This window comes from Nicotiana tomentosiformis, chromosome 12 (genome assembly GCF_000390325.3).
Source record: "Nicotiana tomentosiformis chromosome 12, ASM39032v3, whole genome shotgun sequence".
Taxonomy (NCBI): domain Eukaryota; kingdom Viridiplantae; phylum Streptophyta; class Magnoliopsida; order Solanales; family Solanaceae; genus Nicotiana; species Nicotiana tomentosiformis.
In genome coordinates, this window is record NC_090823.1 from 114,696,306 (window position 1) to 114,713,785 (window position 17,480).

At 36.8% G+C, this 17,480-nt stretch overlaps 1 protein-coding gene across 2 annotated transcripts; it reads right to left on the bottom strand.

Moving 5' to 3' along the window:
- Window positions 1-3,425: 3,425 nt before the first annotated feature.
- On the bottom strand, window positions 3,426-16,107 carry LOC104096610 (uncharacterized). Of its 2 annotated transcripts, XR_011412793.1 has the most exons (3): window positions 16,093-16,107; window positions 7,249-7,517; window positions 3,426-3,975 (listed from the first exon to the last, which is right to left on the bottom strand). XR_011412793.1 is itself a non-coding variant. In XM_009602994.4 (2 exons), the coding sequence occupies exon 2, from the start codon at window positions 3,971-3,973 to the stop codon at window positions 3,617-3,619; it is 357 nt and encodes a 118-aa protein (XP_009601289.1). In that variant the 5' UTR covers window positions 3,974-3,975; window positions 7,249-7,452; the 3' UTR covers window positions 3,426-3,616. The 2 variants fall into 2 exon arrangements, 1 of the variants encoding a protein (XP_009601289.1); XM_009602994.4 differs by lacking the exon at window positions 16,093-16,107 and having other exon boundaries at window positions 7,249-7,452.
- Between the last annotated feature and the right edge of the window lie 1,373 nt (window positions 16,108-17,480).

Here is a 17,480-nt window from a genome sequence, read left to right on the forward strand (position 1 = left end):
AAGCCAAATTTAGATGAAAGGCCTTAATTTTTTTATTATATATTTTTTAATAGTTTCTATTTTCTTATTATTTGAAATGCAAATTTAATAATAATTCCCTTTTAAATTTATAATATAATCAATCCATTTTATCTCACTTGACACATTATTGAAGATTTATCAATTTTATTTTTTTTTAAAAATTGCAAAGATAGTTGACACAGGAGCTACTAACATTATTCTAAATAATATAGGCATTTGAAAAAGAATCAAATCATTTTATTTGATTCAGTATATCTATTAAAGTATTATCATCTACTTTAATTATTTTCCTTAATACTTTTAATTTGAATAAGTCTAAGCCAATACTGTCATAATGACTATTTTCTTTTAAGAAACTTTCACGGGGCATTATTTTTTTTTTTAGATTTTAATCATCTAGATCTTAAATTTTCATTATTAAATATTTTTTTTTTGCATACTCTCTAAATTTGTTATATATTTTGAAGTGAAAAAATAATTATGTATAAGAAGTAGGCATAATCAACTTAATTTTTTTTTTGAGATTTTGTCATTTTATTGTCAATATACTGGTCAAATTATTTTTTTATATATGTTCACGTTTATTACGGCATTGTGCCATCAAATATAGAAGTAACACTTTTAGTTTTTGATGAATTTCTACTAATTTTAAATAAAATATCTCTTATTTGTGAAGTTTAATGTGAGACCAAATAATCAATTTTGATTTAAAGAAAAAATCCGCTATCCTATTACTTATAAGATGGCCCCCCAAATATATGAGGCCTAAAGCCGTCGTCTAACTTGCCTAGAGGGTGGGCCAGGACATTCATTGAGTGAGCATCCATGACTAAACTTTTTTTTCCTCTTCTTTCGAAATTATTATCGAGCATCCATGATTTTAAAATCTTAGACCCGTCAGTGACACGTGACTGCCCTTTAGAGATGATGAAATGATGTATCCACGAGCTTTAATCTACTTTCCTTTTGCAATCTTTGAGTCAGCATTGTAACCTAAAAGTAAGAAGATGAAGTGAATCCATACAGTAAACCTTGTAGCTCAATCTAGCTCAGAAAGCTTAATGTCTCTACTGCCCTCCCATAAAACTTTATTTGCACCTAGTGTTTTGCATCAACCCGGCGAGGATACATGATATAAGTCTATCACTAAATCACAGTTAATTAATACATATTCTTACCTCAATTTATCACTAACCATATATATATATATATATATATATATATATATATTAGTATGGTTTGGTATACATATCTGGTCCGAATAAGTTCCAAAAAAAAAAAAAAAAAAAAAATTAACTCAAAAGTATTTGTTTCACTAAACCACAAAAATAAAGCATTTGAAATAGGAGTAATAGAATAAAGTAAGCTGTGTCTCCATATTCTGAAGATGGAAAACGAAAACGACTGAAATTATATGTCATTTGGGGGAAAAGAGATAAAAGGAGTCTGCGGGAGCAGTTAAAATATTAGAAAGTGAAAGTTGATAAATATATGTATGATACTTTCTAATGTTTCCCCACTCCAGTGGATCCTACATTCAAATAATTCAGTAGCGTAACACATCATCACATATCTTAAAGGAATTATTTACTAATTGCTTTTTATAACTTTTCGAATACTAACGATTTGATGGTGCCAAAAGTAGTTTTCTTGTGACGCCCCATGACGGAGGGCGGGTAGGACGCCTAGGACCTGTAAGTTTCTAGGTTGGCAAGTTTTTTAAAAAGAGGTTCACATGTCACGTTTGGCAAATCTCACATCGGAATGAGAGAGGAGAGTGAAAAGCTTTATAAGACATGACACAAGGCAAATCCCATATCGGAATAGTACGCGTGCTTTTCGGGTCGATGATGGCGTAGCCCAAGGGACAAATCTGTAAAGTCTATTGGGTCAAAGCGGACAATATGTGCAATGGACTTAATCTTATTTTCTCTTAATTGCAATTTCTTTTGTCTGTTCTCTCTTCTTTTTTGTGTAACAAGTACCAATATTAATCTTCAATCTTTCTGTCGTTGTGGATTTAATTTACCGTCAGACTTTTCTATAACAACATCGTTATATAATAACCATTCACTATAGCCAAGTTATTTAAGGAATAATTTTCTTGGTATGTTATAATATATGTTCTCTATAACAGCACTTCGCTATAACAGTCAAAAAATTCGGAACAAATGAGGCTGTTATAGAGAGGTTTGACTGTATAACAGTCATTCACTATAAAAGTCAAGTTTTTTTCCGAACCAATTTTTGTATTATATTATAATATATGTCCTCTATAACAACACTTCACTATAGCAGCCAAATAAATATCGAAACAAATGAGATTGTTATAGAGAGATTTGACTTTGTATCTTTTTTAACTCTAAAAATGAAAGTCATTGCCCGTCTGGCAAGGTTCATTCAAAAATTAAGAGCAGTAAAGGCTTTTAATAAGAGTATTTTCCTCGGGGGTATTATCACTTTTAGCATACGTTAGAAACTATTTATATTTGGTAGCCGAAAAAGTGTAACTTATATAATTTTTGTATATAACATACATAATATATGTTCAAACGCTGGCTAAAAAATTTATATTTCAAAAAGTAAAAAAGTTAAACAAAAGCGCTCTCGCTTGTGCGTTCCCTGCTTTTATTTGGGTGACCAACTGATCCTTTAATAATTGACTGTACAGCCAATAGACCGTTAAGAACGGCAATGAGTCACCCCAATGTCTCTCTCTGGCACCAGCTTTATGGATCTTCTTATTTTTCTTTTTCATCTTTTCTTGCAATTTGACTAGATTCTCATCATCAAAGAAAGGCCATTGTTTTGGTCTCGTGGATACTGGCTTTGGGACCAGACTTATCTGGAGTGGAGTCTCATTTTGTGAGTAAAACGCTCTTAAGGCGACTCCATTCACAGAACTAAAAAAATATTGGGAAAAAAGTTATCTAGAATATCGTAAATGGCGAATCTTCCACGACTCACCAACAAATTTTAAAGTTATAGTGACTCATCTATTCCCTGCGATTGATTAGTGCACCTTTTTTTTCTTTTATTTTGGGGGATAACATTCATGCTATTGCTTAATTAAAACATCTTCCAATCAGGCAATCACTATCCTTAAATTTGAAAGCCTAATAAGTTATTATACGTTAATTGAAGTATCATGTGATAATGTTGCATAATTCCCCTTTGTTTCTTAATTTGATTTTCAAGTTCAGGTTATCAACCCGAAGCAGAAACCACAACTTTTCCTTCCTAGTTTAACTTCAACTTTACGCAAATGATGAATATGATTTATAATTATCAGGTTCGACAAGGAAAATAGTTACTGGTGAATAGTCATGTGACTGGCCCGGGGGGGGGGGGGGGGGGCAAAGAGGCTGACCTTGCTCTTGGAATAAGATTCAGAACACAGGGAATGCCAAATGTGACATCTTATACATAGCAAACCACACATTGCTCCAGTTGCAAGAAGCGAGACGAGAAATTGTCCAAAAAACGCTTAACTAGGAAAAAATGGATTTGCAGAGCCAATAGACAAATAAATTCTTTGCCTTGGGGAGGAAATCCAGCAGGCCATGAAAAGAGAAAATGGTTATGTGTTTCCAAATCAAACCAATTCTATGCCTGCTTCTTTCACCGAATCAATAACTGCTTTGACCTTTCCATGGTATCTTTGCTCTCTCTTAAAGAAAATAGATATGGCAGGAATACCTTTAGCCTGCAATCGCTCTCCCAATAACTTGCCTATTTTTGCAGCTGCAGCAACATCTCTAGTATTTTCTTTTGCTTCTACCATGGCAAGCCTTAAGCCTTTCTCTTGTGTGCTTGCAGAAGTAGCTACTGTTGCAGTTGGCGTGTGAACTACTTGAGCGTTTACATACTTGTTTGTGAAGTGCATCCTCAGCACATACGGTTTGAGATACTTCGTCACTCTGTCTGGTCTAATTGGCGGAGGTATCACCATTTCTGCTTTTAAGGAAACAAAGACATCAACGGAGTATCAACAAGGAGGTCAACAGAAATATCAAAAGGTCTCAGATAGAGCTCAACATTCAGGGAGTATTTCTCTTTTTCAAGAAATGAAATTTTGTATCTTATTCTAAAGGTAATTATTACTAATTGTAACAGATAGCTAAAGAGAGTACAAAAGCCACATTTTTATGAGATAGCTTCAAGTCAAGTACTGGATTTACAACTCAAAGATCATTTAAGACTCGCTTTCATTCTTCACTTTCATAGACCAAGGCAATTCCTTTTAGCTAGACTCCAGCAAGCTTTATTTATAATTTGAACCAAATGCTCAGTAGTCATACTGAAAATGCAACGATATCATCAGAGAAGTTAGGGTAAAAAAAGAACCCCTTGATGTCCAGAGAATGAGTAAAAAATATAAGGCACTTTTAACATCATTGGACAATTTGTAAATCTACTCCTAGGCAGTGTCATTTTCTCCAAAGTTTTGATGCTCCGCTTAAACTTGTTGGAAAGTACTTAAACTTGTTTGAAAGAAATGTCTCATTTCACATTAAGAGGTATTGTTCCATTTATTACCTTTTTACAGTTATATGAGCAACAACAGGACAAGAGAAGATGGGTTTAATAACAAGGGAAGTACGGACAGAAAGCAGCAGGACGGGAGCAAGCTTGTAACTAACTGTTGCGATTTTGTATACCAATACTCTCTAGGTACTAACTAATAATACAATGAACCTTACGAGAAAGAAGAATGAAAATAACAAAATAAAATAAACAATTGGCATCTTTTTGCCCCAAAATATCTTTAGATGAGAAGGCCAAGTTTGCCATAAAAAGGTCTGAACAACTTTTATAGAAGGGACAATTAATTTTTGCTCATAAATGGTGGTGGGTTTAAGGCCATGAAAACCAATTGTTTTTAAGTTCAATATATATTATTTTCTTTAATAGTTATTTCTAAGCTATGATAAACTTATTATGTACCTCCATAATGTTAGTCCAAAGAATAAGAGCGGTCATGAATGGATTTCTGAAACAAGAGATCAACCGGGATAAGTTGCAGTTAGTTATTTATTCTTTTATTAACTCCTCGTGATATGACTCTGTCTTGTTCTAGCATCGGACACCGGTTACGTACTCAATCTACTCCAGCTTCGCACGTTTGCCGTGAGCAACAATATGATTGTGCAAACACTATATACTTTCTCAATTCAGTAAGCAATATCCTATGAAACCAAAGAAAATAACATGAAGGGAGAAAGGGGAGAGGAGAAGAAATTTAAGGAGTCATTTGGCTCAAATTAGGTTATCCCAAGATTATACTCGTGGGATTGTAACCAGGATGGATAATCTCACCTTTTATGTGATAATCCCATGATTTTGATATATTTTTTATCCTGATTTAGCTAATTCCCATTTCCCACAACCAAATACTAAACAAACTTAGGTTTTTGGTGTAAAGAAAGGCATGTGGAGAATACAGAGTCCCTGGTTGACATGTTAGGTTTTTTGTAAGTTTGGTGGATCAGATTTGATTTTCCCCCTTGTACATATGGCTTTGCACTGCCTTAGTGCTTTTCTTTTCTTAATATATTGGTACCAGTATCAAAAAATACTAAACAAACTTATTTCCAAATTGTATACTAGGATAACCCCCTAACCCTGTAACCAAACAGGCCCTAAAAGTTGAGATTTCAAAACAATAAGATTGGAACGGGTACATGCGTAGATAGAAGGGATTACATGACTTTCTTCTTTTCCATCCTAAGGATTTAATGATATCTGGGAAAAAGAAAAAGCTATTCAACTAATTTGGATTCAAAGTCCAGTAAATCAAATCCTTCAGAGTAAACATTCACTAAGAAAGCGACCCAAGTGGTATTTGACGGTTCTGGATCCCCTCCGGTAGTGACTGCTCCAGTAATGCTCAATACCCATCTTCATAGAAGCCACGTGTCCCTACAAAATTTTAATGGCCTGATTGCATCTCTTCTCCTCCAACCATGTAACACTCTTTCTCAGAAAACCAAACATATGCTCACTTGTTCACAACAAACTGTATGTTGTTCCATTTCGGTCTCTAGCTTGAAATAAGAATTCATTATGCTTTTTCCAGAGAGCAATTTAGTTGAAACATACCCAATCCTTTTGCTTCTTTTCGTTTCCAAGTTCCCTACACCTTATTTCCTTTAAAACAATTTCATGACAGTATGAAGCAAATGTTGTAGAGGAAAAGAGTTACAGGAAGATGGACACAAGATCTTTTCTTCTCTGCTACACTACTCATATTTAAAGTTTTCATCCAATTTTATTTTCCACAAGCTTGGTCTACCCATTCCAAAAACCTGTTGGGTTCAAAGAAAGAATAACAGATTTGGAATTTTCTAGTGAATCTGTTTCGAATTTGGAGTGCAAAATTTAGCAGGGAAAGCTTTTCATTATGTTGGGGTTCTGTGCGGCTATTCTTTGTTTGGGGAAAGAAAAAGAATGTTACATGGGTGGAGGAGAAGAGATCAATCGTGGCCATTAAAATTTCTAGGAGCATTCACTACTGGTATTTGACACTAGTTATATGGAAAAGAGCTATGTAAATGCTATCTGCTACAAGTCAATTATTTTGCAGGTTGTAAGTAATCATTTTAAGTAGTTTCTCTAGAGAATATTATGGAGTTACTGAATCAGGACCTGATCTCGCAATCTCTGTAAACATCATGTGCTTCTTGTTAATTAGATGTGACAATTTTTTTTATAAGGTAAACTAGATTTAACGAGTTTGATAGCAATGTCAATGTAAAATACTACTGCTGAGAAAAATAACCTGGTAAAGATTATAACTTTTATGCAGACACATATACAAAGTTTCTGCAAATCAACACATTCTACTGGAAACACAGTATAAGATGGACAAATATATCCGCTAGTAACCAAATAATTATTAAAAAAAAAAGGCAAGAAACTAATGGCAGCAGTTGCAAAAATCATCAGTCTCACTCAGAAATAGGAAAGTTAGTCTGCAAATCGAGATGAAATATGCAACTACGGTTATAAAGATTAAGTAGTATATACACAAACGGACCACGACAGATATACACTCTAATCCTACCCCGAACCACCTTCTCAAGACTTCCCTGACCTCCACTAAAGCAACTCAGTACCACACAGTCGTACAACACCATGACACCACCAGAAACTACAACAGTCGAAACCCCACATAGAGACAGGTTAAAAGAGAGAGAGAAAAAGAGACGGCAGAAAGGGACTCACCGGAGAATTTGCCGACGGTGTTGGATGACGGAATAGCGGCGACCAGTCTGAGCCGAGGGTTTCAGGAAGGATTGGGAATTTGAGATTTGCTCGTCCTGTCGTCCTTTCTTTCTAAGAGATGGGTCACGGGTTGTTGAGCTTTGAAGAACTATCGTGCTTTTTTCGCTTTTTTGGTACTCGCCGTACGGCTCGTCCGGAGACTATGGGCCCGTTTGGACATACAATTTGAAGATTTTTCCAAATACATTTTCGAATTTTTTCAATTCAAGCTGCATTCGAAAATTTGAAAAATTACAAAAAGGTATTTTTCAAAATTTTCATTCAAATCACTCACAAAATTTTAAAAATAACCCAAACTAAAATTTATGTCTAAACACAACTCTAAATTTCAAATACCATTTTCACAAAAAAAAATTCATCATTTTTTTAAATTTTACAATTCTTATGTCCAAACGCCTACTGCGTGTGGGGCTTAGTTGTGTAATGATTACGCTGTCAAAGCGTTCGACTATGTGCCTTGAACTTGCCCAAGGCATCTATCACTCGAGCTCGCCCAATAATTACTATGCAAATCATGTGATTCACTAATTAGCACGGTTGATTCCCAAAATTATTTAATAAATAAATAATTAAAGTTCTTTTTATATATAGGAATATGAAAATTCTGAATAACTCAAATAACGAACCATTGTATTGCATATTTATTAATTGAGCACATTATGAGAATGAATATCATTTGAATATTTCTCCGAAAAAATTTATATCTTTATTTGCTAGATCTTCATGTCTTAGTTCTATGTCTCAAAATTATCATACATTTATTATTTTACTATTTAAAAATAATTTTGTATTTATTCATGAAGGAGTGATATTTTAAATTATAGTATTGATAAAATTTATTGAGTATTTATTTTTAGGGAGGTATAATATGCAGTTTGATAATATTTTTTAAGAAATTAAATTATAATTTTTAACTATTTGAAAGTTAAGATGTTATAGTTGATTTATATTTCAGGGTAGCTTTAATAGTATGGCATTGGCTATACTTGTAAACATACTAGATATTTTATTTTCTATGAGTTTCTTTAATTCTTTTTAGTTTTCTTGATCTTTTAATGTATTTTTTATATTTTTGTGTTATATGCTATATTATTAATATATAAATTTTAAAAGATAAAGATATGTGGGGCTTGCGTCCCATGTCTCGAGGCTTACGCCTCGCCTTACGCCTTTGCTTTTTAGAACACTGATATGGATTGACCCATACAATAATTCAATCCGCTTTTAAGTAGGCGAGTAATTAGTGGTGTTCAAAATGGAGTTATTGATTTATTGATATCAGATTATCGGATTAACGGTTGGTAAACGGATTGAAAATTTATAATTAACGGTTTATCATTCGGAGGCGGATTAGTCAATTTTTTTATCGGCTAAACTGTTACCAGTTAAGAATTATTATATTTATATTTTTACCGTTATGTATATAATGAAATACAATGTTTATGCCACATGTGAGCCTGCTTTATGGCTATTTGACAGATGACGAAAAGAAGACAACTCAAGATCAGAGCATTGGCAGCTTGAGCTTCTACATATCTCGCCTTGTGTTGGAGAGTAGAGATGTTGCTTATTTTCTATCTTAATTCTCATTTTGCCATAAACTAGTTTGTAGCATTTTAAAGAGTGGAGATACTACTACGTGATTGTAGAGTGAAATCAGTTTGAATTACGATAAAATTGTGGGAGAGGATTGAAGAATAAAATCTCAGTCATAACTAGTTTTATGAGTTCAACTTGTTACCTTAATTTTGTATTGCCAATAACTTTTGAGTCTTTTGGATGTGCTACAAATAAAAATTGTATTATTGTGGCTTTCCTTATCTGTATATTTTTAGTTTTTACAAAATTTCAGGAGTTAATGATAAAGCGTGGTAATAGTCAAATTTTGGTCTTTATTTGGAAATATATATATATATTTTTAGCGAAAAAATGGCCTAAACTACCCCTATTATTTGCTAAATAGTTTATATTTATCTTTCATCCATCTATCGGTACAAAAATTAATACTATATTATTTTTATTAATAAAAATACCTATACGTTTAACGACAGACCAAGTGAGTCTTCAAATTAATACGTTGGCATCTTTTTACTAGGCCACTTGGCACTCTTATCCCAGAAACCAAACTAGGTTTAATTTTGAACCATTACCCATATCTGACCCATTAACTGGATCCACCCGTCTCCTCCATCAATTTCTCTTTTTCTTCCATTTTCTCTTCCAGCAATTTCTCTCTTTCTTCCATTTTGAATCACATGTTTAAACTAACAAGATAGTGTTTAACAATGATGTTTGAAAATGAGGGATTTTTATGTGATTCCTGGTAGTCTTTGTTGGAGTTTCCTTTGTTATTTTAGGTGGGGGAAGATGAGATAAGGAGCGGGGAAGGTGAGAGAAAATAAAAGAGAAAGCAGAGGAGCAAGATCATCACCAGGGGTATTTCTAGTGAAGTATTCTGGTCAAACCCTATGGCCAGTCGCCGCTCCTGGTTCGGAGATTGTCTCCTTTTTAAGAATTATTTTAGGAAGTGGAGAAAAAGGAAAAGTGAGAGGAAAATGGGTTGGCCACTACCCATATCAAATATTACATGATAAAGTCCTAAATCTACCCAGACATAAATATGCTTTAGCTATGTACGAACTCTCGTCACCTCGTGCATACGTCGCACCCACAACTAGTTGCACATAACACTAAATATCACCTAGGGGTAGTTTTTTCCTCACAAAGTTAGACAAGAGACTTACCTCGCTCCGAAGTTCCATAACCGGCTCCAACGCCTCTCTAACACCTCAATTCTAAGCCAAACGATCCGTAACTAGTCAAACAATGTGCAACTGAATCAAAATATACTCTAATGCTTATAATTAATCAATTCACAACAATCCCCAATTTCACTCTAAAAGTCAATAAAGGCAACCCTCGGGCCCATGTGCCCGGATTTCGAAAATTTTCGAAGATAAACTTTACCATAACACCACGAACTCAAATATATAATTTTATTCCAAATTTCATGTCCAATTTCGTGGTCAAAATTCAAAAATATAAATTTCTAGGTTTTCTACTAAACCCCCACAATTTCTATTAGTTTTCTTGCTTCAATCCATACATAATCCATGTATTTAGCTCACAATGTGTATAAATCACTTACCTCAGGATTGATGATGGAAATGGCACTCCAAAAATCGCCCCAAAGTCAGCTCCCATGGAAAAAATGAGGTGAAAATGGGCCAAACCCTCGTCTTTAAAAAAATCACACTGCCCAGCCTGACCTTTGCACCTGCAGCCCAAATGTCGCACCTGTGGACAAATCCATCGCATGTGCGGTTCCCTCTAAGGCCAGGTATATCCGCATCTGTGGAAAATAATCACGCTCCTGCGTGACCGCTTCTGCGGTCCACCTCACGCTCCTGCGCTCCCGCACATGCGGAGATCGTCCTCTTCTGCGACCCCAGCTGCCCAGCTCGCATTCCGCTTCTGCGGATCATTCGCCGCATCTGCGAGCCTGTAAATGCGGAAATATCCTCGCCTTTGCGGCCATCCCAACTCAGTCCAAATGCCGCTTCTGCGACCACGACGCCGCTTCTGCGGGCTCGCACCCGCGACCCTTTCCACGCAGGTGCGATTGCACCAGATCCCAGCTGCCTCATCACTTCTCCCAAGCCCAAACTCGATCCGTTTTCGATCCGATCCGCACTCGGGGCCCCCGGGACCCCGTCCAAACATACCAACACATCCCAAAATACGACATGGACTTAATAGAGGCCTCAAATCACGCCAAACAATATCGAAACTATGAATCGACGATCGAAATCCTTCTTTAAACTTTCAAACTTTCAAACTTCGACGAACGCGTCCGAACCATACCAAAACATTCTGGAATGACGCCAAACTTTGCTTACAAGTCACAAATCACGATACGAACCTATTCCAAGGCTTGGAACCTTAAACAGACATCGATAACACTAAAGTCCACTTCAAATCAAACTTAAGGAATTCTTTAACTTTCAAAATGTTAACTTTCCATAATAAGTGCCGAAATGCTCTCGGGCCACCCGATACTTAACACGAATATACGCTCAAGTCCGAAATCATTATACGAACCTATAGGAGCCTTTAAATCCCGATTCCGAAGTCGTTTACTCAAAAGTTAAACCTTAGTCAATTCTTTCAACTTAAAGCTTCCGAAATTAAAATTTTCTTTCCAAATCGACTCCGAACTTCCCAAAATTCAACTCCGACCATATGTACAAGTCATAATACCTGAAGTGAAGGTATTCAAGGCCTCAAACGTCTGAATGATGCGCTAGAGCTCAAAATGACTGGTCGGATCGTTACATTCTCCCCCACTTAAACATACGTTCGTCCCCGAACGTGCTACGAATTGCTCCGGAGTTGTCCAAAATTACTGTTTAACACCTCTTGCACCTGCCCGTGACACCACAACCTAGTTGAGCATATTTTCTCGAGCCAGACTTAAGATCCTCCCTATAACCTTAGCTAACAAGCTTTAGAACCAAATTCCAACTTTCGAATTTCTTTACAAGACCTGATTCTAACATTTGAACACCGTATAAATCTCCACATGCTGAATCCACACATGATCATGCAACCATGCTGACATCACACAATGCGCCACATAAATCATTTGCCCAAGGCAACCTCCTCCAAGCACAACAGCTGAAATTTCACTGACCCGAAGCCCGTAGTATACCTCGTAACACATATAAGCATGTTCCAACTCTCGCGATACCGCCACGACGGAAGAGATATGTAGAAACTCACAACCTTCTAACCAAATCAATAAATCATGGAGTCTATCCTCCTGACAGGAACCATTACCTTGTTCTGAACCGAATAACGATATTTGCTCTTTAATATACCCTTCATAACTCTGATCACACTGATCCCAGGTCCAATAATCTCGTCTCACCCAGTACAAGTTGCTCAGGTAATAAGCCATCTCAAACACTGCCAAAAATCTCATATGACGCCATCAACGCGCCAACAAGCTACAAACTCGAATGTGACACATAAAGAGGAATGAACTCTAGAAAAGAACTACCAAGCCCGCGTAACGAATAAAATGACCGAAGAGACGCTATGAACCTTTCTCAGAGATGAAAAACAAGGCACACAAGATAAGTGTAAGGAACTATGCTCGACATCTCACTGTTGCGGCATGCAACCCGATCCAACATGACACGGTTGTGGTGTGCAACCCGATTCACACAACATACCCCTGGCGGCATGCCGCCCTATCCAAATAATATACCCGTGGCGGCGTACCACCCGATCCACACATAACAATCAAGAAGAAAACACACATCAAGCCGTAATGCTTATACTTACGAAATACCCCATTATCGGCCACAAGCACGCCAAGTGCATAATACAAATCCTGAGGAGACGGATAGCGCCATACGCTACGAAACCCAAGCATAACTAAGGTGCGATAAATTACCTGCACCTCGAGAGCCATCATGCTCATATAATACCACAAGCTACACGTGATCTCAACACATGTGCGGATAGTCAAGCCGTTGCACAACTCACATGACACAATAGAGTATTACATGGAATAAATGACGACGGGACTAACATTAAATGTCCTAAGACTCTTCCATAAGCAACTCTATGCTGAATGAACACATCCGACATGATGTAGAGCACACATTCATATTAGACCCATCCACGGACCTCAAACCGATTTTGATGATACCATACTAGGCTAATAACCTTTCAAGGATCCACAATAACATTTTCCATGACACACAAGAATAACCATCAAATCCGAAACAAACTCACACAGTCCACAACCCAAGGAATAGAACGCTTCTCACGCATAAACCCTCACATTAGCGATATTACCAAAAATCTCCATAATTGGTTTCAATCCTTAACAATCAAGTGACTATCATGTCACACCTATACCAATTTCTCCGTGTGTTATGCTCCCACGACGTTTCGCACAAAGTAGTAAAGTATGAACCTTCACACCATCAACCGTATTAGTTTTGTAAAGCCAACCAAGAGTCCGCAATTCAATACACAGAGCTTGTTACACAGGACACCGTTCTCAGGTGACACTAAAGAAAATGCAAGCTTACTCTAAACACCTGAATTCTTCCCTGCTCATCCGAGCTCATGACATTCTTGTCAACACTGAACCGAAACCTTGATCCTCAACTTCCAAGTCCCATGCCGCTCACTACACCTTTTGCACCGCTACACGAGAGTGCAAGAATTCATCATAACCCCTGAACTACTAGTAGAATAAATACTTTATTGGTTAGATTCCTTTCGCTTAACTTACTTTGGAAGGACCATTGCAACACGCAATTGAATTCCCAAACCGCAGAAAATACATACCTCAAGTTGTGGTCTAAACCATCATGACTCTTCCGAAATCCATTTACACAACAAGTCCATTTGAATCAAATATCTCCTAATTCAATCAAGTTATGGTGGCTGCCAAGCCCGTACGTACAACCACACGTATAACTTCACACACCGAAGGAACTGATCATTGCCATAATCATGTCGATTCAACCATTACTAACCAACCCAACTTTTTTCAATTTACTCTCGACTTACCTTAGAAATAATAATAATAATAGCTCCATTCAAAAACGTAACGAACCAAAATCGCACTAATCCCGAGTGACCCATATCACGATATCACATTGTCTCAATACCCACTACAAAGACTTGATCTTTAACCACATAACGGACCCAAAATCCTTAGACACCGCGCTTACATCCTTGAACCCATTAGAACCACTATTGGGAGTCACCCACTCTGACCTGGTCCCGAGTATAATCAAACTCCAATACTCTACTGGCACATGAACACTCCCAAAGAAGCAACTAGATGAATTCTTTTCCTTGTACATCACATACATAAGAAGCATAAACCTTGAGTCTTCCCAAAACCTGCACCTCAATCAATAAGGCAAAGTATAACACACATTTGTTTTAGTCATAATAACCTACCAATGTATCGATAACCATAAACCGCACAAGCAGACAACCATGTGATCCAATCGTAGACGATGGGCTCCCCTACTTAGCTTTAAGCTACCATCACATAATGTAGATCCCACAACGATTTCTCCTTCTAAATTACCATGATCTCGCACCGTTAACCCGCAAAATTCCTCGAAGTCTTTGGTCAAACTTCTCCTGAACATTCCGAATTATCCGCCACAATCGCATATTTGACCTTCTACTGGGTAGTAAGTAGAACTATTCGCAGAAACTTCATCAGAATCACGCAACTGCTAATATGCTCATAGGAGATCACCCACCCGTGGAATTCCTTAACGACATCTTCCAATGACGCTGCACTGGGTACAACTACTGATCTGCTTATGTGAGGAGTGTTCAATGAACACAATAGTTCTATAGTTTAATCAAAACATCAGGGAAAGAAGAAGAGAAAAGACAATGAAACTCAAACTGAAAGACCTTTTATAGTAGAAATTGAGAGGAGTTACATATCAAAATACATCTCTCCCTGTGTGTTTTTCAAGCAGCTACACAGATCTTTTTATATACTACTTAGGGTCTAATTCTGTTCCTAAAAATCAGGAGCTTTTTAAATGTATGTTACCTAGATTTTTGGTTGCTGAAGACCTGTTCTACCACCAGATTTATTTCTACCAAAATCTGAACAACTAACAGTAAAAAAAATACAGCAACTAATAGTTAAAAAAAATAGAACATGGATACTAGATCATCCTTGATCATGACTCCCTTTCACTCTGAAGAACCAGCTCCTGTTTGTTCTTTATAACTGAAGATGAGGAAACTGTTTTTATCCAGTTTCTTTTGGGAACCATTTAGCTTAGGGGTGGGCATAAAATTCGAAGAACCGAATTTCGAACTAAACCGAATTAATTTGATATTTTGGTATCGATTTTTTCGGTATTTCGGTATACTTCGGTATAGATATTACGGTATTTCGGTACGGTATTCAGTATTGAGTTTTTGATATTTCGGTATACCGAAATTCCGAAAATTTTAAGTCTAAGTCTACCTTTATCTCTATTTCTGTTTTTCATCCCAATAAACCTAAGCCCAACACCCCAAGCCACCTAACCCCTTAGCGCCCAACGACCTCCCTTAGGCTTAGAGACTTACGGCAATAGGCAATTTTGTTTTTCTTCCCCTTTTGTATATCTTTTTTTAAGTTTGCCTTTGAGTCAAAGCAGCTCTTGATGAAATCAAAGCAGAAGAAAAAATATATTTATGTGCACAAAGAGGTTGAATTATCAGAAGAAGAGACGTTAGGTATTATCTTGGGAGGTTTGAAAGACTTTGGTATGAACCGAAACTGTACCAAAATCGTACCGAACCAAATAAGAAAATACTAAACCATACCGAACTACTTTGGTACGGTATTTGGTATGCACAATTGATATACCGAATACCGAACTACTGAATCGTAGTTATTAAATACCGTACCGAAGTGCCGAACGCCCACCCCTAATTTAGCTGCCTTGGGGTGTTGACCCTTTACTCCGATGCGATACAATTCTCGGTTACCACGCTTGGTAGTGATGATTTTCTTTTCCAATATAGTTCCTCTGGAAGAGCAAATTCCTTACCCATACCCAAATCTTCAATTTTAGGAAGCATGTCAGTTGTTTCATCATCAAGCAACGATGGTTCAAACAACTTTAATTTATCAACATTCATAACTGAATACATTTGCATATAGCAGGCAATTCCAGTTGGACAATATTATCTCCAATTTTTCTTAAAATCCGAAAGGGACCATACCTGATAGGCTTGAGATTTTTGCCTTCACCTTTCAACCTTTCTTTCCCTAGGTGAAGCCAAACCAAGTCACCTTCCTGGAAATCTCCCTGTATTCGATGCTTATCTTATCGCTCCTTATATTTTTATTGTGATTTGAAAAGTTGTTATTCCACTACCTGATGCACTCGTCGGATATGATCAATGAATCGTTGAGCCTTGAGTACGTCAGCCTCATATTTGCCATCTTGTGAAGATACTTTAACCGTAAACTCCAAATCAAATGGACTTTGTGGTAAGAATCCAAGGCAAACTTCTGCTGGGCCCTTGTTTGTTGAACCATGAATTATGTGGTTGATGGCAAACTATAAAAATGGTATGCTCTCTTTCCAAGTTTTTGGGTGGCGTAAGTTGTATCCGCGCAAGAGATGAACCAACGTCCGGTTAACCACTTATGTCTGACCATCCATTTGTGGATGGAAAGCGGTGCTCCGTTTTAACTTAGTATCCATTAACTCCCATACAGTGCTCCAGAATTTGCTCAAGAACCGAGTATCACAATCTGATATGATTGAATTAGGCAACCCAAAAATCTTCTACATATTTTCAAAGAACAACTTTGCTGCCTCCACTCCAGTAACAGTTTTCTTGCATGGAATAAGTACCACTATCTTAGAGAATCTGTCAACGACTACATATAGGTAATCGTTACCACGTCGAGTCTTTGGAAGACCTCCCAAAAAGTCCATAGAAATGCTTTCCCAAGGGTCGAGTAGGAACTGGTAGTGGAGTGTACAATCCCAACTTTCTGTTAGCAGGCTTTGAGACACTACATAATCCACATCCATTTATAAATCGTCTGACATCTTCCTGCATACCCGACCAATATACATAACATTTAAGATTCAACAACGGCTTTGTTTCTCCAAAATGTCCGGCAACTTTAGATGTATTAGCTTCTCTCATCCAATTTATTCATTCTGCAGCTCTAGGAACACACAAGCTTCCATCCTTGAATAGCAGCCCATCTTGGATGTTGAATCCTGAAGTTCTTCCTGCCTTAACTTCTTTTATCTTGTCTTGAAACAAAGGATCCTCAAGATACCATCCTGCATATTCTTTATTGTTACACCCCATATTTTCGTACGTGAAAGTACGCCATAAATAAATTAATGAAATCTCGGAAATGAGATGTTACATCCCACATTTTCGTACGTTGAAGTTTCATCGTAAGTTAATCGACGTAAGTTCGGGAATAAGATTTATTTTGGGATTATAAGTACTACGCTATTTCAAACAAGTGATAAGTTAATTCGTGAAGGTGAGAGGGTAAGCGAATCGAAGAAAATGAATTTCGTCAAAGTTTGTCATTTTGAGGTAAAATACGGCCCGAGCTAAAATACCCGGTATTT